The sequence below is a fragment of the Sinocyclocheilus rhinocerous genome, unplaced genomic scaffold (assembly GCF_001515625.1).
Source record: "Sinocyclocheilus rhinocerous isolate Xijiao unplaced genomic scaffold, SAMN03320098_v1.1 scaffold127, whole genome shotgun sequence".
Classification (NCBI taxonomy): domain Eukaryota; kingdom Metazoa; phylum Chordata; class Actinopteri; order Cypriniformes; family Cyprinidae; genus Sinocyclocheilus; species Sinocyclocheilus rhinocerous.
Genome location: NW_015664685.1, coordinates 291,473 through 318,520, shown reverse-complemented (window position 1 = coordinate 318,520; position 27,048 = coordinate 291,473). Strand labels below are relative to the sequence as shown.

Sequence of the window (27,048 nt, the reverse complement as noted above, 5' to 3'; positions counted from 1 at the left end):
TACAATATTGCGGTTATCGCGACAGCCCTAGTATATGCATAAAATAACCAAAGCTTCGGGTCACAGAACATGTCTTATATGTAATATTTCTGTATTACATACATTATTAAAAGTAGGTATAGTTAAAATATAATGTGTATTATACATATGTAATATATAAATATGTATTATAATGAATATATATTGTGTTTTAAATATTGAGTTATATCAAAATAGTGCAATTGTTATGGAAGTTGTTTGAGCACTGCCACATAAGCACTGCCACTCCGTACAAGCACATAATAATTTTACTATTATTTCTCGAAATAAATCAATATCTAAATATAATGTTATTATCATTTATATTATATTTAAATTGTTTGGCTTCCGCAGCTGAGATATAATAATAATAATAATAATAATAATAATATCAATTATCATTATGAATAAATCAAATGCTTTATAAGCCAGTGAGGTCGACTATGGCTTTAATAAATATGGTGTCATCTCTCAGATACGAGCTTTTGCCTGCCAGCTTGGCGAGAGGGCAGAAGAGAGGACAACCGCTGGCTATGTTCATTTCACTGATGGGTCTCTGGAAGGATGTGGAGCTCACGTCAGGCCTGAAGGCATCAATGATGTGCTCTCTGTTGTTCTGGTCCAACAACATCAATGTCACCTGGAAGGAAAGAACAGGAAAGTGACAGGAATTGCAATCCATGTAATGCCAAGCTCATGTTCTGAAAGTTATACTGGACATTAGATGACAGAACAGTGTAACGTCCGCTTCACACTGGATGCACAAGCAGAGCAGAGGCAGCACAGGAGCTGTTTGTATGCAGAGTGGGAGCAGCATGCGCCCATTGTGCTTTCACACTGGCAGTGTTTGTCACACGCAGCTGAACTGCAAATAAAGAGGAGTATCTTCCATTCGATTTTTCAGCTGTTCTCCTCCGACCACTGTCTATCATGTGCTTTGATTGATGGGCAGTGACCGTGTTCCCCTTCTACTGTCCCGCACACATATGCATATAACATGCTGTACAGTGGGTATAGAAAATAATCATTTTGTTGCTTTGCAGCCTGAAAGGAAGACATTTTTGTTTTATCCAGCTGTATTTACTCAGTGCAACTTATAACATCCAAGTGAAATATATAACACCAACATGTCAGGAAAAAAATGCCATATGAGGCAATGACTTTGCAGGCAGGGTTTTTGCATGAAGCCACCTCATGAAACTGATTTCGGCCAGGCTTCTGAGGCAGCGTAACGGTTTAATGATCTACAACGAGTTTTTGTGATAACTAAACGAATATTTAATTACTATAATACTGATTTCTCGCTAGAAATATCATCAAAAGTGCAAAAAGTTAGTCAGAAATATAAATTTACACACAAACTGGCCACCAAACGCAACTTTCAGACGCCATCTTTATTTTTTAGCTCAACCGTCACGGAATGGAACGCACAGGATTGTGGGATATCAAAGGCAGCGAAGGATACATCTATGCTGCCTTCAAAATTCGATCAGAAGAAGGTACCACTGGAGACAGGAAGTAAAGCAGAATTTGGATTCGGATGTGCCTTGATGCCTTCCTGCTTTGGAATGCTGCCTCCGAAGGCAGCATTTTAGAGTTTTCGGATGCAGTCAATGAGTTGGAAAAAGGATCACCTCCTCTTAAAAGTGACTTGTAAACTCAATCAGGTGTAGTTAATCACCGTCTCAATGGCACACAAAGCCATCTGACTTTCAACTGTGATCAGCTGTGGTCATTTTGATTAGCTCAGCATGAAAAGAGCTTTCCTGGAGCATTTCAGTCCTTGGTAGTGCAACTGAAGCAAACAATCAACTATGGGTGACAAAGCACTGTCAAAAGATCTCCAGGATAAAGTTGTGGACAGGCACAAGTCAGGAGATGGATACAAAAAAATTCAAAGGCTTTATCAATGCCGAGAGGCACAGTGAAGTCTCTTATTAAGAAGTTATTAGCACACAGTGGTTGAAGGAGAAAAAGGTGAATGTCTTTGCATGGCCTAGTCAGAGCCCAGACTGAAACCCCATTGAAAATCTGTGGAATGTTTTTTTCCTGACATGTTGGTGTTATATCTTTCACTTTGATGTTATAAGTTGCACTGAGTAAAGACAGCTGGATAAAAAAAAAATACTGTGTCTGTCTTCATTTCAGGCTTAGTTCAAAGCAACAAAATGTGATTGTTTTAAAGGGGGGCTGATTCTTTTCTATATCCACTGTATATACGTAGTTTACATGATAAATGTAATCTTAAAGTTAAATATACCTCTAGTTTTAATCCTTTAAACAGGCCATTGAAGTTTGGACAAAAACTCCTGGCAATGATGAGTTTGTGAATTTTTTTTTTTTTCACAGCGCTGAACGTCATATGGTGATTGAGAAAAATGGAACACCTCACTTATTTGATTTTATGGTAAAATTAGTTAGTTTTCGTGGTAACTGATGTCTATTTTAACCAAGAACAATGCACTGTGGCTTTAATTCAGAGTGAGCGGTGCAGAAAAAAAAATCTGCTTTGCTCCTGCTATCTCTGTGTGCTGTGTAAATGCTCTAACCTGTTAAAATGGGCACCGAATAAATACATTCTGCTTATGCATCCAGTGTGAAACAAGCCTAACACTTTCTTTTAAGATGACGTAGTTAAACATTATACATACTTGCTATAGAAATACAAAGTAAGCATAATTACAAGTAACTAACCATAAAACAAACCCTATTCCTAGCATTAACCCTTTAGTAGTTTATGTAACCCTGTAGTTACATTAATTACATATAGATATATAATATTACTGCTTACTTGTCTACACTGTAGCAACATCACATTAAAATAGTTTAGCCCACAATACTAAGCCTTACTTAAAACAGTTATTTTCACAACCTCCAACACCTTAATTCTCCGTAATTTAACAGTCTGCTTATTAACAGTCAATTGTACATGTAATATTCAATGCAATATATTTATATAAACTGTAGAGTACAACAAAACAGCCACAACATTCAGTCCCTGCTATAAAAGTTTGCATTCAAAGAACACGAGTGGTATTGTGATGCTTTAGTTGATATCACATCCCTAAATAAAAGATCAAAAGGAGAGAATAAACAAAAGCCCAAAAAAGAAAGTAAAATAGTATCAGATAATTTACCTTCTGGCTAAAGGGCCACTTCAGCAGTGCATCATATTTGCCCCTCATGACCACAAAGAACAGAGAAAGGTGAGTGCCCCGACCTGTGCCGTCACCATTCAGGTAGAGTCTCAGACACATCTTATACCCATATTTACTGGAGTAGAACGCTAGAGAACAGAAGAAAAATGGATCAAAATTTAACCAGGACTCAGGGGAAAAAAATATTACTAAAGGTGACTAAAATGCTAATATGCTACTAAAATCAGCTTCGGACACTGAATGGGAAGAAATCATTCCCAAGACTCCCAAAAATGTAAAACTGCTTCTCGGATTGAGAATTAGTTTTAATTAACAGATTTAACTGAACTTTACTTTGGCATAAAAGACAAATAACACTTGAGTTTTTACGTATATATTTTAAAATACAATTAAATATAATGAAAAAAAAATAATTATATAAATTATACTAAGTTTAATTTTAATTAATTGATATAACTGAAATTATTTAAGTGATATAATTATATCAAGTTATCAAGCGTGTGTTTATAAACACACGTTAAAAAGCTGGGGTGGTTAATATGCTCAAAAATCTCTAATTAAAACAATAAATTGTAAAATATTACTACAATGTCAAATAAATGTTTTCTATTTTGATATATATTAAAATGTAATTTATTCTTGATGGCAAAGTTGAATTTTCAGCAGCCATTACTCCAGTCTTCAGTGTTACAAGACCCTTCAGAAATCATTCTTATATGCTGATTTGGGGCTCAAGTAACAATTTATATTATTATTAATGTTGAAACAGTGCTGTGCTGCTTACAATTTGTGGAAACTGTGATGCATCTTTTTCAACATTTTTTGATGAATAAAAAGTTAAGAAAGCATTTATTTTAAATATGAATTACATGTAACATTATAAATGTCATGATTTTGAATTTAATGCATCCTTGCTAAAGTATTTCTTCCAAAAAATAAAAATAAATAAACAAACAAAAAATCCCCCGACTTTTGAATGGTATTGTTTTTCAGTAATTATAAGATTGGCTAGAGAGACCTCAGGGCTCTTGATGAACTTGATGACACTACGAAAGTGAAAGTCAGCAGTTCTGCCAAATAGAGGAAGATCCAAATGTCATAAAATGAAAATGAATGTAGGAACATGATAGGTCTGCTATATAAACAACCTTCACATAAGTCAGGGCGTTGTACCACATAGGGTCAAGACCCTCAGAATGAAACCAGACAAGTTATTCACAAAATGCAACCTAGAACATTCCCAGTGCACAAGTTAAGTTAAATCATCAGCATCTAATGACCATGTAATCATTGTATAGATTATTCTCAAATAGTCACCCCTTGGTAATAAAAATAAATAAATATTTACAATAACACACAGAAATATTCATTTACAATAATAAAAAGAATCGACTAAATGCAGGAAATGCAGTCAATCGATCTTAACCTGTATTGGACCTGCAACAGTCCTTTAATCTGATCTTAACCTTACCAGGTGAGAACATGGCAGGTGCCCGGCCCCCCACTGCATCTTGTCTGCGACGAGAGAAGTCTGCTATTTTCCAAATGAAAACTCCATCAAATGTACAAAACTGCAGCTCCCGCAAGGACTGCTCTGAATCTGCTAACTGCAGATCTCGCATGGTTAAAGTCCGTTCCAGCTGTCGCACCTTCAAGAGTCACCAAACACAGATGAGAAACAGGGTTATGAAACTGCCAAAAAGCAACATTGTTGTAATAATGTAATAGTGACATACTAACATTTAAAGGATATATCTACACGATCCTTTATTATTTGTGTGTGAGATTTAAGAAAGTTTGTGACACTCGTATCGACAAATTATCTTTTGTTCAGTGGTGTCTATGGTTCTATGTCTTTTTTACATTTTGTCATTAAAGGAAAAATTGTCACCATCAAACAATCAACTGCTAAACAGCAGTGTAGCTTAAGTATAATGATGTGCTGACGTGTAGAATAAGTAAACGGTCTATTGTGTCTTTCTTAGATGTAATTTCATGAGCAGCTCTTGGCGACACTGGTACAAGGTCTTTGGTTCACTGGTGTCTATGGTAATTGTTAAAAGAGTAGGTTTGTCATTAAAGGAATAGTTAAATGAAAATTTACTCACCCTCAGACCATTCTTCATCGGAACAGATTTAGTATTACATCACTTGCTCTCCAATAGATCCTCTGTAGTGTATGGGTACCGTCAGATTGAGAGTTCAAACAGCTGCTAAAAGCATCACCATAATCTATAAGTAATCCACACGACTCCAGTCCATCAAATAACATCTTGTGAAGTGAAAAGCTACGTGTTTGTAATAAGCAAATTAATCACTGAGATGTTTTAACTTCAAACCATTGCTTCCGGCTAAAAATACGAGTATATTCTATCCATATTTTTTTTATTGCGAACAAGTCGTCTCTTCTGAATCAGGAGAGAAATGTGCACAGGTTGTTTACAAGCACAAAAAAAGTTCTAAACAAATATGTCTGTGGATTTTGATGTTAGAGGACAACAGGGAATAGACTCATTCACTGGAGGAAGTGTTGTTATGGACTAGGACTGGTAATATGGCCAGAAGTAACGGTTTAAAGTTAAAATGCCTTGATGGATTTGAATGTTTCTTACAGACAAGCAGCTTTTCACTTCACAAGACTGGACTAATTGATCGGCTGGATTACTTGTGGATTATTGTTGTTTTTATCAGTTGTTTGGACTCTCATTCTGACGGCACCCATTCACTGCAAAGGATCCACTGGTGAGCAAGTGACAAAGCCAAATTTCTCAATCTGTTCCGATGAAGAAACAAACTCATCTACAACTTGGATGGCCTAAGGGTGAGTAAATTCTCAGCAAATTTTCATTGTTGGCTGAACTATTCCTTTAAAGGACAATTTCTGTCATCATTTCATCTTAATTTTTGGTTAAATACTCTTTTAACCCAATGATCAACTGATCAATTATCAGAAAGTCTTGGATGGTCTCCACTTTATATCCCATGTGAATGAAGGCTGATGGCAGAGACAGCGGAGGCTCTTCTGCTGGAGGAGGAAAAAACTCACGTTCTTGTTCCACAAGTAACAGCGAACGGAGGCAAATCTCGCTAATAACTGTTTTGTAGTAAAGCTTTTTTTAATATAAACTTTGACTTTCAAAGCTAGTATGACTTACTTTTTTTCTGTGGAAAACACAGAACTGTGTCCCGCCTGAACGTGACATCAATGCTTACGGTAAAAGTGTGAAAAAATTATACCTTTAGGGGAATACCTTGGTACTGGGGCAGTACGCTTAAAGCAACATCTTTATATCATTTTTTACCTTAAGGGTACATATTACTAATCTAAGGTACTAATATGCACCTTTTAGGTACATGTGTTGCACATTTATCTAAAAGCGAAGTTTGAATATTCAAGATTTATTTTAAAAACAAGGCATTTAAAAAACAGATTTTCAGTGAATGATTTCAATTTCAGTCATAACTCACAGAAACATATCACATCGTTTCAGAAGTCGTATAGACCACTTATCACTGTATATTGCTTTTTGCCATTTTTGGAGATCTGCCCCCCTTCACTTTTATTATATTGAAAAGTTCTTCAGAATTTCTTTGTGTTCCACGGAAGAAAAAAAGCATACAGGGTTTGGAACTACAAGGGGGAAGAGTAAAATATGACAGACAAATTTGTGTAAACTATCCCCTGAAGTAAAATGTTCCACCAGCATATCATAAAACAAGATCGGTCAATATGTCATAATGTGTTACCTGCAAGGTGAGAGCCTCGCATCATGCTCTGACACACAGCAGAGCATCAAAACCATCTCTGCTGTCCGAAACTTAACGAGCGTTTGATCTGAACTATATAAGTGTATAATTTCCTGCAAAGTGTGCGTAGTACCTTGTTTGCCAAGTTCTCTATCTTCTCCTGGTCTAGCCGATGTTGACGGGATAGAGCCTCCATGGTGAGGGCCGAGCGCTCCACCTCCCTGTTCAACACACACACTATGTTCTCCAATGCTGTGACTTTCTGCTGTACACCAGGACCGCCTCCTCTTCCTGCATTATGGGCAACAGCATGAGCCCCCGCTGGAGGTGCGTCTTCAGGTCCACGATACAATCCCAGTCCAGAATCTTCCTGCCACTCTCCAGCCCCCTCGGCCCGCCGGCGCATGGAGGACAGCGCAGCCAGCATGAGACGCAAATGTTCCATCACGCTGGTCTGCTCATGCTCCTGCTGCTTACCATTATCAACCTATGCAACAACAAAAAAATCTATATTAATACTACTTTAAAAAGGGTTACATAAAATTATGTAAAAGCACTTCTTTGATGTTAAATTACTTTATTCATTTATGTTGAAATATGTCCTTTGGTTACCATATGCTAAAATTTATGATTGGGACTATAATTTGCAATAGTTTTAGCAACAATGTATGATATCGTTTCAGTCAAAAAAGGCGCATATCTGCTCCTGCATTCAGTGTAAAAGGCAGACTGTCTGATCAAAGCATGTATCCACAGGTTGGAGTGGCAGTATAATATTTATTTATTTTTTTTACTGAAAATACTGAATGATAGTGTTAGTGGTGAGTGAAGTGTCATTTGCAATATTCTTTATCGGCTGTAGTTTACAATACTGTATTGCCATTGGTAATGTCTATAATGATTGAAATGATATAGGTAGGAGTCAGTGAAGTCCTTCGCTGTCAGGCTGGTACTGTATAAGTTGTTTTGCAGTTGTCTCTAAATCATTGTTTGAATAGTGTTTCTAGGCATAGGCAAACTAGGCAGTCGCCACAGGCGCCAATGAGCGCAAGTACTTGCACTACATTTTAGCAGGGTTTGCCACCCTGAAATATGATTGCCACCCCCAGTGGATGCTCCAACATCATTGGGCTAGAGTACGGTCAATCTGACGATGCCCGTATGCCATTGGATCAGAGCGCTGTCAATTGCTGCATGCAAAATTTGCATTTGGAGCACTTAACAACACCATTAGATCAATGGGTTCTGTTAGTGATTTGGCAAGGTAACAATTTTTTTTTTTGCCATGCATTAAAGCTAAGTTCAAAGGCCAGTTTAAAATATTGGTACAAGTAAAAAGTGCACAAAATCAGTATTTTGTTAGGGCAGTATTTGTGGCAGTCGAGAAATCATGCTGCGAATTTGGTCCAAAAGGTGTGCGTTTTTGCGACAATGCATTGTTAAAGAATCAGTGTGTTGAGTAATATTCCCATATAAAACTTTAAAGGCCAATTAAAAAATATTGGCATAGTAAAATTAGCTAATTCACAAGATCAATACATCCTTTATTAAACCGTTTTGTCAAACTTAACGCATCCTTACGGAAGTGTCGAAATGCTGAATCATTTCATCCCCTTCTAACAGTGCTTAATGGGAGCAGCGTCATACACAGAGGGCAGAGCGTCGCGTCATTTAAAGGCACAATATGTAAGATTAATGTAAGAATGTAAGAATAAAATATCCAAAAACCACTTGCACATTGTTATATATTTCATGCAGTTGTGCACTTTACGTTATCCCAAAAGTTCCCAAGGATTTGTAAATCCAGAGAAATTCAAATTTTAAATAATGGCTCATCCCGGTTCATTGTCGCCTATCAAATGACGTAATATCCGCGCAATCAGTTTCCGCTTGTAGAAACTATGGCAACACACGTGGACAAAAATACTGCTGCAGTTAAACTAAATCCATTACGGCAGTCGTGAATAAAATGAAAATGAAATGAAAAGTGTTGACTCGACTGCAGCATTAAATTCAGATCTGCTCAATGTTGCACCATGAATCTTTTTCCGCGTTTTTACAGTGTTGCGCGTTATAACCAATCACACACAAGTCTGTTGAGTTTATGAACGCAGCGGCCAATCAGAAGCGTTTAGATGAGTCATCGCTGAAACACCGGAATTTTGTTCCGTTGCGCGCACTCGCTGAGTGTATTCTCTCATCATAAACAACAAAGTGCAGATGTACGTATGATGTAAGTTGGAGATTTATTCATCAAACAGTGTATAGACAGCTTTACTGATTATAAGGGGAGTTTTTTTGAGTGCTTAAACTCGCCCCAATGATTCACCAACCTTTGAAAGTACACAAATTACAGTACTGCATACATTTAATACCTAGCAATGTCATTAAGTTTGGGACTTTTCGAACCCACACTCCAGACTATTTACATAATTTGGTTCTATTTTAAAGCCATGTGGAAAACTATGCACAAACTGAAAGTCTCAAATAGATGCAGTAGTTCTGACAAAAATTATTAGTTGTGACAATTATTTCAAGGCTTTTGAAAGTTAACAGCTAAAAGAACGTTTTAGTCACAAAATACCACAAATGAAATAAAATACTTTCTGTTGGCTAACACTGTAACACTAAATTCTCAACAAGCTAATTAACTAGGCAACTCAGAAATGCTTGGCATTTTTCTACTCTGCAAATAGGCAGTAGATCTACTTTGAACAATATTTTCTCGCACGGCCTCAATTCTATTCTGAATTTAACTACATTCATGAGAAACAAATACACACCACTGCCCTGCAGCCAATCTCACTGAACTGGCACGCAGATTTAGATTTTGCACAAGACTTGATGTGCTCTTGAAACTGCAAAAAAACAACAACAAAAACAGGGGAGAAAGTCAGAGGAAAAAAAAGTCACATGATTATGACAACACATGATTAGATTTGCATTGTGTGAATGAAAAAATATGTTTTCGAGGTTAATATATATTTAACAGAGTGTTTACATTCATACTGACAAATACTGTAATTCAAGCAGAAACCATATATGGCTGAGAATGCAGACCAACCTTCTCTCTGGGGATTTTCTTTTTACCACAGTCTTTGCATTGCATGGGAAATTTCTGACATATTTCATCATGGGCCTGTGACAGAAAAGAGTATTCATAATTTACTTTATGAGTTGAAAGTAAATGATAAGAATCATTCATTTCAGTTCAACTATCCTGTACAAGAAAATACCATCATGAATTCAGCCACATTCTATGATGTATTATGCAATGCTTTTATAGACGAGTTAATTTAAAGAAAAAAACTATTACCCTTTGCCCTAATAGCAAGCTAGTGACATTAAATATTGCAACAGCTTGAGTCTGTTGACACTAGGGGTGTGAATCTTTACTTGCCTCATAATTAGATTTGATTCGATGGCCATTCAGAAGGTTACAATTTGATTATAAAGCATTTCTTGATGCATCAGGGTGCATCTTTTCCTCCAATTCTTTTATTAATAATATTATAATAATAATCACAATATAGTTCTTTTAGTTATTTTGTCTTTGTTAATAAAAAAAGAACAAAGATGCAAATAACAAACAGTAGAATAAATACAAGAAAGAAACAAATTAAATGAACAGTGCTTTACATTTTTTAATTGTAATCAATTTAACAGAATCATTAAAGTAAGAAATAATACAGAAACCAAATATTCAAATGTAAAAGTTACTGCATAGTCTTTAGTGTATTCATTATAAATAAAAAGATTATTATTAAAGGGGGGGTTAATCAGCTATTTTCGAACTTCCTGACTTCCTGGTTCTATGAAGCCCCTCCCTCAGAAATACACAATGAGCTCAGATTGGTTAGCTTGCCCAGTGTGTTGTGATTCGCTAACTGCCTAGTGCTCGTTGTCCAGAAATATCACGCCCCTTACTATTATGGGTAGTTGTATGTGCTCCGGTGTATTGTAAACAATGGCGTCAATAATGCCTTGTCAATTTGAGCCCGAATTAGACCCAGAGAATATTAGTGAAGAAGATCGAGCAGAACCTGTGCAAGCACGGCTCTTACAGGATGTTTCAGAATGGTATGTTTTTTTGTTTTAGTTGTCTCATACTTTTTAGATACATTGTTATTTGTAAATGCTACTGCTGTTTATGTTAGCTTTTGATATACATTTTTATCCTTAGTAAAGCTTTAGTGTTTGTTTATTAAGAAAACAGGGGGCAGGGTTTATGTAAATTTTAGGGTTTGTGATGTCACCAACCCGGGAAGAAGCTCGTTGTAGTCCCTACCAGCCGTGTGTTGTAGGCCTTAAAAAACGAATTCTGTAAAATCAAATATCTCCCTTCGCATTGAACTAACTAAAGTTAAAAAAGTGAAATACAATCAAGGACCCCTTTAAAACTACAAAAGTTATAACCTATAACCTTATAAATAATAAATATAACCTTTTATTTCGTTGTTTGATTAACATTAATGGCACAGACAGCAGCAGGTTTATATTACGACCTAATCAGAATCAGAATGAGCTTTATTGCCAGGTGTTTACACATACGAGGAATTTGTTTTAGTGACGGAAGCTCCACAGTGCAACAGAATGACAGTGACAAGACAAGACACAGATAATAAAAAGAATAATATAAAAATAGACAAAATAGACAATGTGCAAAATGGCAAAAACACAATATACAAAATTGCACAGATGCACAGATCTAATAAAATGTTACACATCAGATTACATGTGTAACATTATAATACACTTATTGGCTTATTGCACTTAATAACTCTTCCCGCACTTTGTTTTCACATTCATGCATTTTCTTTTTGTGAAAACTGAAATGGAAACATTAGACGCAAGTGCTTTTTTTGTGAAGGACATAAGCAATTTTTTTTTTAAATAGCCTATAGTAGGAGTACTTTATTTACATTAATTATGTATGATAGGTCTATTTAATAACATTTTTAAAAAATCTATTATTTTATTTTCACATTAACATCACGATCGTAAAAACGGTTATATTCCACAGCTCTACCTGACACAGCAAAAACAAGTACACAAGCTATAAACCACTCAGTAGAAAAAATTTAAAGATAGACCACTTCTAGGATGCGGATTACCTTAATTTCTTTAAAGTTGAATGCGACCTTGCAGTATTTGCAGTTCAGGGTTCTGGCCTCACATTCCCGCTCATTGTGGCGGTCTTTCTCACTGACCAGGATGAGTGCTTGACATGCTTCACATTTTACACGTTCAAAGTCACAACGACCTTCATGCTGACCCTAGCGAAGAAAAGAAGTATCTGTAAATGTTTAGCTCAAATGCAATGTTGAATGGAAAAATACCACAGTTAGTGTATTGTTGTGTACGAGTCAATTCCTAAATTGTGCCCCATTCACAATAATCTTGAGAATGTGAATAGATTTTTATAGCTGTTGTTCATGTCCTTTATTCCCATGAGATGTGCATTTCCTGCTTTTTAAGTTATTAAATGGTCACAAGACATCACTGGCTGAAACGAATTAAACCATTGGAATTAAACCACGCCATGCTGGTTTCGTCTGACCAGAGGAGAACTGGCCCACCGACTGAGCCTGGTTTCTCCCAAGGTTTTTTTTCTCCATTTCTGTCACCAATGGAGTTTTGGATTCTTGCCACTGTCGCCTTTGACTTGCTTAGTTGGGGACACCCAATTTCTGGCAATATTGTCGACTTAGATTGCACAGACACTATTTGAACTGAACTGAGCTGGACAATGACACCACTGATTCAATGATCAACTGATATTAACTGGAAAATTGAGTGTTTCACAATCTGTATTGTATAAAGCACTATATAAATAAAGGTGACTGAAAGTACATAATGACCTTGTGGACAAGACTGCCTGTCTGCAAAATAATTTCTGCTAATTTGCAGTTTTAGAAATCCCTGAGAATTGGGGTAAACTGCAACACTACTTAAAGGGATAATTCATCAAAAAAAAAAAAAAATCATTGTTTACCCACATTTATGTAGTTCCAAACCTGCATTACTGACTGACTAGGAGAAATTTAAATGTACTAGTTAATCTTTTTTAAATGTTAAGGTTAAAGCTGCAGTCCGTAAGTTTTGCCTCTTTGTCGCCATCTCTGTTTGAAAACCTGGAATTGCAGCTGTGTGCGGAATTATCTAGCTTGCGTGGGTTGTGAGTCGGCGCGACTCCAGGAATATGACCCAAATAAGAATTTTCACCGTATATTGCCATCTGAACAAGTAAGTAACAAGTCTGCCACGTTTGTTCTGACCAACTGAGGAAAAAAGCATTACCATAAATCTCGCTTCCAATGGTGATTAAATCTAAAGATCGTTTAGCTCATATCACATCCAACCGTTCAAATTATTATTATTGTTATACTTTATTCTCAAGTGATTAATGTTAACAACATCAGCATTGGTGACTATGAGTAGTGTGTATTAGCGTGTAGATTTCAATTTCTGCACAGTCTAATCTAATTGTCATACTCTTCGAATTTCATATTAAGAAATTCTTTTAACCCAAAAAGCAAATTATGCTCCCTTCAAACTGGTTTTCTTTAAAATACAAATCTTTGTAATCCCAGGCTATCTGTAATCATTTATAAATGGAATATAATTTAATTTCATTCACGTGTTTCACAAACACAATCTTTTATGGATTACAATCCGCCATCAAAATGATCAATTTAATTATTCTAGCTGCTGTGAGAAAAGGCTATAAACGATCCGCCACCTGCAGGATCCTCACATGCGACAGCCTAGTAGTCGGGACAACTTCTTTATGTTTACAGACATGACTTAATGACGCAGTTTAATGACGAATTTCCCGCGAAAACCTACCCGTACCACTCAAATTAGAAAACATCATTATAAGCGAACCGTTGTGAATCGGGCTGAAGGCGATAGTTTTGAACACTGGCTGGTTATGTACTTGCTCAAATATTGATTTCGGATAATTTTTAACCAAAAAAAGTTATGGACTGCAGCTTTAATGAATGGCTATATAGCATATACTGTATATTCTTTATTTTCTATTATTTTGTTTTATATGAACATTTAAGTAACAAGAAGAAAAACCACAACTATTACAGAGAACCAATATAAATAATTATAAATAATTTTATAGTTTATGGTTCACTACCTCTTTATATTTTTAGTTGTCATTCTCAGTTGTCTAAATCAAAGGTCATACAACTTCCGCTGGTGTGTCTTTGTGCAAATGTTCTGTCTAATCATGCAAACATGCCATTTGAGTCCTCTGCACAATGAGACTTTGCTGCAGCCTGGAATTGAACTGCTGGTTTCGTCTGGCCAGAGGAGAACTGGCCCCCCGACTGAGCCTGGTTTCTCCCAAGGTTTTTTTCTCCATTCTGTCACCGATGGAGTTTTGGTTCCTTGCCGCTGTCGCCTCTGGCTTGCTTAGTTGGGGACACTTCATTTCCAGCGATATCGTTGACTTGATTGCAAATTATTGCAAAGATACTATTTAAACTGAACTGAGCTGGATGATGACATCACTGAATTCAATGATGAACTGCCTTTAACTGAAAAATTAGTGTTTACTATTGTCATTTTGCATTATTGACACACTATTTTCCTAATTAATGTTGTACAGTTGCTTTGACACAATCTGTATTGTTAAAAGCGCTATATAAATAAAGGTGACTTGACTTGACATTAGATATAATAATGCTAGATTTAAGGCCAATTAACACTTCACTGACAGACGACCAAGTACAGTACATCACATTCCAAAACCCGACAAACACTAGCTGGGTTTCCATCCAAAGTTGCAAATTAAACTTGTGTGCAAAATTGGAATATCGCATAAAACATTTGTAAAGAAGCACAGTTTCCATCCAACGAGTCAAAGAGAACAAAATCATTCCTGAAATCACTTTTAATGAAATTTACATTAGCTCTGCCCAGCAATGTCTGTTTGGGACACTCAAGATTAAAAAAAAAGACACATTTAATTCAACGTCTTTAGTGGTGTAGTCAGTAGAGCGAAAGACTTTCAGAAATGGCTTTAGACGCAATCGACCCGGGTTCAAATCTGCCTTTTGCCGAGCTATATATAATCACATAAGCCCCGTTTCCACCGCAGGATCTTTCCCCAGGAACTAGGGACTTTGGGCCGGTACTCGGTGTGTTTCCACCGCAGGAACCAGGATCTAAATAAAGTTCCGGGTAAAAATTTGCCCCTCAGAAAGTCCCTGCTCGCGAGGTAGTACTTTTTCAAAGTTCCAGAACTTTCGGGGGTGGGACTTCGGCGCTGAGCACGCTGATTGGTTGAGTTTACACAGCATATTTCAACCACCATTTATTCGCTTTTTTTTTTTTTAAATATTACTGTTATTATGTCATGAAATGTAGTTTTAAAAGTATTTCAGGCGAGAATGTATTTGTTTAAAACTCAAATCTGCGGTTTATTAATAAAGACAGCATCTATTTAAAAATGTGCTTCGCAGATTTTGGAGACGTGAGCTCCAGGCGATCAGCGGGCGCCCAGTGCTCATGTTTCCCGACGAGAGCAGCCTCACCTCAGCTAGTCCTTCTGACATTTGCCGCTGGCTCTGATGTCTCTGTAGTGGTTAAATATAAGATGTCATTCGTTTTGGGTAAATCTTATGGTGTGTTCACACCAGACGCGAAGCGAATATGCGCATCGCATCACTCGCTCTAGATTACTCGCGGGATGTTTTTCGTGTCACTTGCGCGAATAAAAACAGCCATGGTGGAGATAACTACAAACGCTGTTTTGTACCTGTTGTCAAAAATTCCCAAATATAAATGGAAAGCCAAACACCGACGTGTCTGGGTTCACAGCACCATCCAGAGGAGGATGAATAACGTTAGGATCCTGTATTAATGTGTGTGTTACATTTTACTACTGTATATATACACTTATATTACAATTATTTTTATTATTGATAGCAGCATCTCTGTAGCCATGCTAATAAAATACAACTACCACTACAACTGATTTTAATTGTTTTCTACGCTCCAGACCTATATAATAACAGACGGCTGCAATAATGCTCTCTTCTATTGTCTGATTCAACTGGACTTGTCAAGAAACTCTTAGCTGATTGGCTTGCGCGAGAACGCGTCATGCGAATTTTCCGCTCAAGTTGAAATGTTTGAACTTGCGCGGAAGACGCGATTGAGGCGAATATCGTGCTCCATGGGCCTCATTCATTAAACACGAGCAGAACGATTTTTTTGTATAAATTGTTCATAAAGCCGTTCTGACAAACTTTCAAATTCATGAAAATGTTCGTATTTTGAAAATGTTAGTTGGTACTAAAGCAATGTACAACTGCTCCCTACCACGTGTAATGGTGCGTAAAACGTTCTGTGTTTTTAGGGACTTTGTAGAAAACGAAGCGTTTGAGAGAGGCGGGGCATAGAGGACCTACAATAATGTACAGTATTTGAAAAATAATGTGTTTTTTGAACATTAAAGCATGTCAACATATTCTGTTACACCAAATACACAAAATAATGATCTTTTAAAAAGCATCATATGACCCCTTTAAAAAAAAATTTTATTATTATTTTCACATTAACAACGCAATGAATCGTAAAAACGGTTATATTCCACAGCTCTAGTTGACACAGCAAACACAGGAAGGGTGTGGGAAATGTCATGGCAGATATATCGGTTACTCAGAAAAAGCAAAGAAGATCAGCATCAAGTCAGTTAGTCATTTTACCAGTATAGGAATCTACTTAGCAAAGAAGCAACTGATGGAGCAACTGATCCGAGACAAATATTTTAAGTACATGATGAGACTTTAGGGGAATTTCTTGCTTCATTTCTTTAGCCAACATGTGTTCACACCAGATGAATCAACGCTGACTCAGAGATAGGGTTATTGCTTCAGAACAATGACAGCCTTAGTAAATCACAAGGGAAGAATTCGGTCACGCTGATACTTTTACCAGCTAAACAGAAGTAAAAAACCCAGACAAAGTTAAACTTGAAAAGGTTTCAGGATTTCAGAAACAAGACTGAAAGTCAGAATGGAAACTTGGCAGGATTTTTTGTCAGCCATCAAAATATCTAGGTTCACAGGTTATAAATAACTTTAACTTTTAAGCATTACTTTAATCTTACACAATCACAACACTATATAACCAACAGCTGTCTGAATGCCTTAAACTATTCAATAAATCTCTTTTTTTTTTTTAAATACTGAATCCAGTTTACCACAAAACCCTTTTGCAATGCAAAAAAAGCCTTCCAAGCCTAAAATTTAAAAATAAATTATTTTCATTATCTTTACACAAAATGGTAAAATGAGGTTATTATGCCTTTAACATAGTTTTAAAAGACAAATACTACACTATGAAAAGCTATCCATTTTCAAAGGCTCATTATCTTCCACCCTGTATATGGTAATGCTGGTACTTTCCAGGCAGCCTTGGGACTTTCCGCCCAACCCACATCTTTAGTTCTGACTTTCATTCTCACTGATGTGGGCGGATGTTATTTTTTTAAACTGACAGCATCAAACTGGTCAGCTTTTTTTTTTTGCTTAACTGCTGGGTTAGAAATAAGTTCAAAGAAAATGTTTGCATTATTAGTTGGCATTTAGAAATGTAAAACATTTTAAGACGGATATGACAAGCCAGGTGAATAATGTTCTTACCTCATACTCTTTCAGAGTTCCAGACCAACTACATCCGTCATTTCGGCATTTGGCAGGCAAGCTATCAATTTCTCTTCGTGCGGCATTATCAGGAAATGCCTATGGGGGAGTCAAAGACCATGGAATTTTCGTCATTAATGAGTACCTTTTGTATTCCTGTAACTGCTAAACATTACACCAGTGCAAGTACATTTGCCAGGAATGTATACTCTGAATAGGAGTTACCAGGAAATAAAAACAACGATAGAATTACAAGATTAAGTAAAGTCAAGTCACCTTTATTTATGTAGGGCTTTAATTCATATAGATTGTTTCGAACCAGCTTCACAATAATAAACAAGAAGAGAACAGAATCAACTATGGCACTTACCACTGCAATATTGAGCATTGACATTGCCTCTTCAAATATACCCTCAGCACGACAGGCTTCGCAGGGTATGGGCCCTGAGCTAATGAAGAGGAAAGATTTTTAAAACTTTAACAGTGCAGCCTTCAAATGAGAGTATGGCGAAAAAGGCAAGATTGAACTATAAGCAAACTATAAACACCACAATTTTGGGAAAGCATTAATATACAGCCTTCTCTTACCTGAGGTCTATTTATTAAGTCTACTCAAAGAAAGCTGCTTTCAAGTAGGGCTGTGCAAAAAAATCACCTGCGATTTTGAACGCGATTTTGTGTAGCTTGTCAGTGATCTACGGCTCTGTGTAGTAAATGCCGCTCCATCTGAAAGCACGTGCTGGAGATTTACAACTAATCACCAGAAGCGGTTTTACTGATGAGATTCGCATGAAAATCGCATTCGATTTTTTGCCCAGCCCTACTTTCAAGGTTAATTTGCAACAAGAAAGTAGTGCTTTGATAATGGAAAGATTGAAAGTAGCATATGCGCAATAATACATAAAAGTGAAACATGAGGAAGGATAAAGTTATTGCAAGAAAGGTTGGGAAGATTTCAAGAAGGATTTACCCACATTACTAAACTACATTACACTAAATTTTATCTTCTCATTTTAGACTACATCCTATAAACCCTTTTTCAGTTAGTAAACGTGTCATTTTTTTTATGGGCAGAGCTTAGGTGGAGGCAGAAAGACTCCCCTGACTGCTTCACTAACGCTAGCTAACAAGTTTTGTTTGCTTGTTTTTTAACAATGACTGGAGAAAATTCGATTTTATCTGATTATGTAATGTCACTCACTGTCTGGGACCACGATTGCTATTTGAAAATATTAACTTTAACAGAAGGAACCAGATTGGCTGACTCGTACACAACTCATCTCAATGGATGGACGATCTGACAGGAGTGGCCCGACACACCTATCCGAGCTTGTAAATAGTAAATAGAAACTGAGGACATATAAATCTTTAGATGCCTATAACTATGTACTAACAGTGACAATTGTAAGCAAATGCAACTACTTTAACACACACCTGACACATAACATGTTCCACTGTTCCCTCTCTCTACAATTGCCATTAGTGCACAATCACAAAAGCGAGAAGACAAACGGTTTTCCTTTATGTTTAACCTCTGGTCGTTAGTTAACTTGTTCCCCAATATATGATTAGGTTGGCATGCATGAGAAATCTTTAGACTTGGAACCAAACCATAATCCGAACCAACAAAAGACAATAGTTTATTTAACCTTAACTGATATGAAGTGTGCGCTGCAAATGAGAGCATTTTTGATGATCGTTTCTGCCCAGTCGGGTCGTTTTATTGCATTTAACCACAGCTGTCGTCGGTTTTTTGTATGGCAGTGGCAGCGGGTATGCGATAAAATTTCAAATTGGAGCCTGCACTCCATTGATTCTGACACTCAAAGATGACATTTTAAGCTTTTTATGTAGCCGACTCTGTGCTGGTTTGTATTGGCCACCTCCAGTTACCCTTTGTTTTGCCTCCAGCTAATGCTGTGGCGTAATTGTGATGTCGGCACTACAAGGGTCTATACTGGCTGACTTATTAAAAAAAAAGCTTCAAAGGCTGTATGCAAACTGACATTTATCTGAGCCACATGTAAATGACGGTTAAAGTTCTTCCATGCTAGTACCAATATCACTATGACCACAGGTACTTTTCAAAGCACAGGCAATAAAATGGTAAAACAAATACATATATAATCCCAACATTTCTTGCAACTGAAAATTAAACAATATTTAAAACTTTCTTAATTTAAACACTTTCTTGTATTTTTTTAGGTGGACAATGAACAATCATAGATATTTTGTTATAAAACAGATTTTAACATTTTAAATCACTGATATTTGTCATATAAACATACAGACAAGCCTGTACTGACAATTTTCATATCAATCTTGCTCACCATAAGGGGGAGATAAAATGTTTAATGGAAGAAAAAAATAAGCTAGTCTCAGCCTCACACGGACCCTTTATGAGCCATTCACAGAGCGCCTAATTTTATTGGTGTTTCAGTCATTAACGAATCCCACTTCTGTATAGTTTGTGCGTTCAAGGCTTTTTCCTGCCTTCAAAGTCTGACTATAGCAGATTATAGGCTTATAGGTGATTGAGCATATTATCAATAGGACAAGGTTTTTGAACGAACACGCCTGAGTTGCGGTTTTGAGTCTGAATTAACTGGCAAGTAGAGTGGAACTGAACAATGAATTTCAAAAAACTAAATAAATTAGGAATGCTAATCGTCAAAGAAGACCAACAATGAATGCACAAAAGGGAGATATATTTCTAACTGAAACAGAATATTGAATAGAGGGCTAGGTTTTATTTTAGCCCTCCAGCTCTTCTTCTCTCACTCACAGCAAACTAATGGTTGGAGGGGAGTGGTTAAGGATACTCTGCCCAAGCGGTCAAACTGATCTCATCAGAGAACAAACGCCATTCCACAGTGGAAGCGAATTTTCAGATTTTGATTAAAGATTACAAAAGACAAACTATTTCTTTCTATGGATTAACTTCATATTCATTCTGATTCATTGTTCACCTCAAGACTAGAACCGTGCTAAAAAAGTAAATAGTGAAATAGTGTAAATTTTGATTTCATGCAGACCTTTAAGAAAAAATGTTTCAGATTGAGTCAGTAAGCCACTGTTCATTAGTTCACTTCATTTTACTGCAAATTAGTTTTTAAACAAGACAGTTAGACGCAGGCTTTATATTTATAAATTATTATTATACAGCATTAATTTTTTTTGATAAGACATTTCTAAGACATGTCTTCGTTTAATGTGGTTATCAACAGTTTAATAATTTAGCTCTACTTCATCTTAATTTGTGACCATCACTCTTCTACTCTTTTTGAAAAAAAACGAGAAAAAAAAAAACACACAACTTGTTTATGAACACAACATTAGTTGTGTCAAATAAATATTTGTCCTAATAGTATAAAATCACTATAAAGTTGAAAATATAGCCAAATGACTGACACCAAGGTAAAGCTCACCAAAGACTGAAAATATCCTAGAATATATCCACAGAGGTAAGTGAAGTATATCCAGATTGAAGGACAACCCTTTGGGTTAAGAGGCAAAAGAGTGGATCAACATCAAGCAAAAGGAGTGATATTTTTCCATCTAGCTACAGTGCAGTGGTGGATTAAAGGGATTGGAAATGTCCATGGAGAGGGTGGCAATTAATGCAGAGCAAGAGGCAGAGGATTGCCCTGGGTACCTGGTGAGTTGTTTGAAACAGAACACACAGAAGCGATGTCCACACTGTGCTTGGAAAGGTTTCCTAAGAATGTCTTTGCACTGCTGACATTGATATTTTGGTTCCATGGACACGGACAGCACTTCTCGAGATATCCCAGGTAATGTGGAGTCCAGTGAGGATGGTAAAGATGGACGTGCCATTGCCTTCCATTTACCCACAGTGCCAGCTGTGCTGATCATCTGTAAAAATGAGCACAATTTAGCAGAATAACAACAGACATGTTTTAACACCTTTGTTTAAAATCAACATAAAATTACATTTACAAATATTTTAACTTCCATTATATGACATATTTATGAGTGAAAGATGATATTCAACAACATAAAAAATGTAGGGTTGGACTTGAAAAATGGAGTCAGACCAGAATGTGAAAATGCTGTAAATTTTGACTTCATGAGAAAATATTAGAAAGCCTGCATTATTGTGTGCACAGTAAGACCAAAAAGATTATTATTAAGATTATTAAGATAGTAAATAGGGTCCCTTTAAATTTCACATTGACTTGAATGCATATATGAACATTATAAGATTAAAATCAAACAAGCACAAAGGCTGACATGAGAAAATTAGGTATTGTTTGACTTGGTATGTCACACCGAAAGAGACCAGTCTTGTGATTTTTGGGCAAACCGTTCAAAAGTTAAGCAAAATTTAAGAAAAAAAGAGGTTAAACATTTTTCACATCTCCAGACCACTATGTGGTACTGTGCCAAAACTGAGCAGGCAACCTCAGGTCAGGGTTGTCATAACAAAAAAACAAATTTGGTCTGAATACTTTAAAGCGTTGCAGAGATATAGCCAAAACATAATTTTGCTTCTAAAGTTTACAGTTCAAAAGTTATTAGCATAAACATGAGTAATTTGAGCTGTTGTGGTGGCACTAGAAGGTTTGAGTTAGAGACTCCAAACTTGCTATGGTTAATGCTGAGACTGTCCTCTATCCACGTGCCAAATTTCATAACTTCCCCCAAGCGGTTCTATGGGCTGCCTTAGACTCAAGAGCAGAAGAATTAGAAGAAGAAAAAAGAAGAAAAATAATGGATACTACAATAGGTGCATATGCAGTATGCACCTTTGGTGCTTGGCCCATAAATAGCATCAAAATATAGGTATATCATAAGCACCATCAGAATCTTTTTGTTAATTTGTTATCGGTTATAAATAATGGGCATGTTAACACTACTGAAACTTCATTTAAATTGATATGCTAATTATTTCTAGTTGTTTTACCATGCTGTTGCCTATGGAATTGGAACAGAGGTGTGAATTACAAATTATGTTTTATAATATACTGCCTAAAGCTGGTTTCTGTTCAAAACAGGTTTCTGTTTCATTTAAACGGTAACACTTTAAAAGGTTCAATTTGAAAACATTTAAGGTACCATGAACTAACAATGCACTTCTTAGTACACACTGTCGGTGCGAATGCAACCCTTTAAATGGTACTGGGAAATAGTTCGCGCAAAATCGTCCCAGTACTTTAGTACTGTACATTTAGTTCTGGAACTAAAGCGGTGCGAAAGGCCCTAATATTTATACAAAATTTGGTCCCACTTTATATTAAGTGGCCCTAATACCCATGTACTTGCATAGTAACTAGATGTGTACATAGTATGTAACCACTTCATATTGATCATATCGGGATCATATCGATCGGAACACAGTTCATGCACGTAGCTCACTTCTAACGAGCTGGTTATCTGAATCGGGTGTGTTAACTAGAGGTCGACCGACATGGGTTTTTCACTGACCGATGCCGATGCTTAGAAATCAGGGCAGCCGATGGCCGATATATGATGCCGGTTTTTTTGACCGATATGTTTGCCCGATTTTCTTTTTTCCCAGCAGGAGGCGCTGTTGGAGCGGGAGATATAGCGGTTTCCCCAGTAACGGCTGTAATCAAATAAGCACTGCGCTCACAAACGCTACTTTAGCAGGCATTACAGGAAAGTCTAAATGAAAATGACACCGAAGCTTTTCTGAAGACGGTCGGTTCTTTTCAAAGATATATTCATATAAAAACACCAGCGCTGCATTTTAATTTTGAAACGTGCAGTGATCAGTTTATTCACATTTAGTCATTTTGCAGACGCTTTTATCCAAAGCAACTTCAACGATATTCAACGAAGTAATAACTCAATGTATGGGAAACACTGGACAGTTATAAGCCAAATGGCCAAGTAAAAAAAGTTCACACATATTACACAGCCTGCTGCTCATAACTGCTTAAGAGTTCACTGGCCACGAGCGATGACATCGTGGATGCTATTGTCGGACCTACACACACATTTCACGAGGAAAGTTAACGTGCACGTTATAATCAGCCCAAAAGTTTCGTCTGAATTGCATGTATTTCTACATTCACATGCAAATGACCTGTCGCACTTATGAATATTCGTGACGTAACATGTGACATGTGGCCAAGTATGGTTACCCATACTAGGAATTAGTGCTCTGCATTTATCCAATCCTAAGTGCACACACACAGCAGTGAACACACACACCTTTGGGTTACGAGTCCGACTCTCTAACCATTAGGCCACGATTTCCCCCAAATATGATAACTTTCCGGCATCAACTCTAGTAGGGTAAAACGTAATTACGCTTTCGAAATGGTCTGTTTTGCCCTGCCATCATTAGCTGAAGCTGTGTGTGAACAAGAAGCGGCTGCAGAGTGTGAATTGCTCCGTCTCTCACGCAGCCAGAGAGAGATGAGCACACCTCGCTTTTTCAGACCGATGAGCTTTGTAAAAATCGACGCGTTTCAGAAAGGCGGGGCATAGAGGAGAAACAATAATGTACAGTATGTGGAAAATAATGTGTTTTTTTAACCTTAAACCGCATAAACACATTTCATTGCACCAAATACACACAATAATGTTCTATTTAGCAGCATCATATGACCCCTTTAAGAGTCGGTCATATTTGCTATATTCACTGTAAATCCAAGCTTCTAAGCTTTGAAAATGACACCTATTTTGTGTTGGTGGTTATGAAGCACCATGATGACTAGGGCTGAAACAATTAGTCGACATTATCAACAACAACGACAATAAAAATTGTCGACAAATTTTTTTTGTCGTCTTTTTTTGTCGTAGAATATTTTTTTCTCATATGACCTAATGCATGGGTCTGCAATAACGCGGTTTGACCAGTGTGGCGCTGTAGCGCAAGACTAATTCAGCACTCCAGGATGCAATTCGAGAGAAGAAGACATACACTGGTGGTTAGAGTCAGTGTGCAAACGCAGCAGAACCAGACGCTGCTGAGAGCAGCGTTTAGATTAATATGTAAAAATCTCCTCTCGATAACAAAAAAAACACACAACAAAAATGACAGCGGTGAGATAACAGCAGTTAAGAAAGCATCTGATCTTAGCCATGTGGATAAGTTTGAAGCAGCTCTGCAATTTCGGCACTCCAGTCACATCACACTCATTTATATAATGCTTTATAGGTTAATTTAGGGAAAGAAGCTTTACAGTGTTAAACATAAAAACAGTGTCAGTGTCGCTTTTAGATACAACAAAGACTATAGAATAACCAAGAGGTGTCACTCGTATAGTTTTGAATGAGGGAATAATGCAACGCTCAATATGGTCGCTCTATCAAAGGAAGCCTGAGTAAAAGTAAAGTACTTCTGAGTAAAAGAGCTGAGTAAAACTTCTGAGTAAAAGAGCCAATCGCTAATCAGTAAAGTCTGCACGTCACTGCAGCTGCCGTTAGAAGTCCCGGTTGCTATAGAAACAGTGAGCATTCTGAAACGTGAGCTCAGGACTGCACATGCGCACTGACTGGTCTACCCTGAAAAATAAGCTTTTTTTTAATGCTGTTTGAGCAAAAGAAAAAAACCATTTATGAGACAGTTGTTGTCATATTTCATTGGTGATTTCAAATATGAAATTTAATCGTAAGCTTGGTGAACAGTTTGAGAATTTGATGTTTCCCCATTCAGAGAGATAGGAGTAGTAGTATATAGCCTATATTTATTTAATGTAATGCCATGTCAGCATCAAAGGCTATTTTCATGGCAAAAACAATTTAAAAAATACAAGTATAACAAATACAATAAAAACCAGCAAACAAACAAACACAACAGAGAGATAGGAGCTGCACTTGCATGCCCGAGAGGCGTTTCAAAGATGGCCGCTGAGTGAAATGACTTGTCTTAAAGGGACTTTGGTTACAATTACAACTTGATTTTCTGTTATTAAACAGCTTTCCAGTGTGGAGCTAGCTAATGATAAAACCTTTTTATTAGTAAATGCAAAAATACATAAATAAATAGATCAGGTCTGTTTTGATAATTATAACACTAAGGTGTTTTAAGCTAATGTTGTGAATAAAATAATTTATCAAAAAATAAAATGTCTTATTTACCTTTACTTTGCTCCATATCCATATAATTTACAAAAGGTGATGTTAGGTAAACTGATGCGTCAGTCAGTCAACACTTTTTCGTACAGTTAATAAAATAGTGAATGAGAAAGTCTCTGTCATCTAATTTTGTGTGCCACATATATTTATTTGTATTGTAAAAAATAAATGGGCCTATAGGCCTAATTGTACAATAGTAATATAATTGACATTTTTTAAAAACTGAAGTGATTACCTTGTTGTATTTATTAGTTAGAATGTGTAACTCAATAATTTAACAAATTATAAAAGCTGAATAATAGAACAAAGCCTACTAATTGGTGAAATAATCAACAATTAGTTGATTAATCATTGTAATAATCGTAAAGACCAATTATCAAAATAATCAACTGTATGTAAAAGAGCAGCTTGAACATTCTGTAAAATATCACGTTGTGTGCTTCACAAAAGTCCTAGAGGTTTTGAGCTAAACAAGCATTTGTAAATATGTTTACAAATTTCATATTTAATTTTCTTTTTGGGGGGTGGGTATTTTTTATTTTTATTTAACTATTCCTTTCAATGCCAAACACAAACGCTGTTTAATCTATTAGTCTATTTGTTGAGGCAACTTAATAATGGTTTCCATATAGGCCTAGTCTATATCACAATTATATAAAGAAAGTGCATTATTTTGAAATTGTTGCCTATAGATCCTAACACTGGATAGTACGTTTCTACATACAATTTGCTTTTAGTCAATAAAACTTCAAACCTTCAATTTTATTCATTAAGCAGTATTATTTGAAACTGTGGGAAGCAGGAAGTATGATCAGCACAACATAACAACAGACAGACTTTTTCAACGTTTTCAACAAACTGCCAACAACATGATTCAATTTAAGTCATCAAGTCACAAAAATGACGTGTTTTCCAAAGTCATATATCTAGTGTAACGTTAGGCCTAAACTGTAGCCTGCGTGTACACCTTGGTGTTGACATATGTTGCCGAGTTACAGCCACTAAAACATTCAACGTTATTAATTATCAAAGCCAACAGATTACGCTAGAGGAATTTATCAAGTGTCTTTATAGCTACCACAAAAGCGATCTTAAATCGATTCCAAAAAATCAACTAGCAGCTGAAAGCAATGTATCTAGGTTAATTCCTGACCAGTGAGAAATGGCAACTCACTCCAGCACCCGCACACACTGCTCAACTACAAGCAACGTGTTTCAAATTCGGCACACTACGGTCAACGTGAATCTCAAAGCAACCAAAAAGAATACAAAGTTACTTACCAAACTCTTCCAAATACTGTGGGGGGGCAAACTAACCGTCAGTGGTTGTGTGAGTACGTACGCACGTCTTCTTCTTCCTCTTCCTCTACCTCTTCCGTTTTTTG

The 27,048-nt window shown here is 36.5% G+C and overlaps 1 protein-coding gene across 1 annotated transcript; it reads right to left on the bottom strand.

Annotated features, from left to right (window-relative positions):
- Positions 1–420: 420 nt before the first annotated feature.
- Positions 421–27,041, bottom strand: traf2b (Tnf receptor-associated factor 2b). The gene is made up of 11 exons (XM_016541145.1): positions 26,945–27,041; positions 21,246–21,466; positions 17,961–18,039; positions 17,591–17,689; positions 12,038–12,199; positions 9,988–10,062; positions 9,707–9,781; positions 7,057–7,410; positions 4,648–4,825; positions 3,156–3,304; positions 421–658 (listed from the first exon to the last, which is right to left on the bottom strand). The coding sequence occupies exons 2-11, from the start codon at positions 21,464–21,466 to the stop codon at positions 440–442; spliced, it is 1,611 nt and encodes a 536-aa protein (XP_016396631.1). The 5' UTR covers positions 26,945–27,041; the 3' UTR covers positions 421–439.
- Between the last annotated feature and the right edge of the window lie 7 nt (positions 27,042–27,048).

Coding starts and splice junctions, on each gene's coding strand:
- traf2b (XM_016541145.1), bottom strand. CDS start 21,466: ATGATCAGCACAGCTGGCACTGTGGGTAAATGGAAGGCAATGGCACGT. Junction 12,200..17,590: donor GAACTCTGAAAGAGTATGAG/GTAAGAACATTA, acceptor TTTCTTCGCTAG/GGTCAGCATGAAGGTCGTTG. Junction 10,063..12,037: donor TCAACTTTAAAGAAATTAAG/GTAATCCGCATC, acceptor TTTCTGTCACAG/GCCCATGATGAAATATGTCA.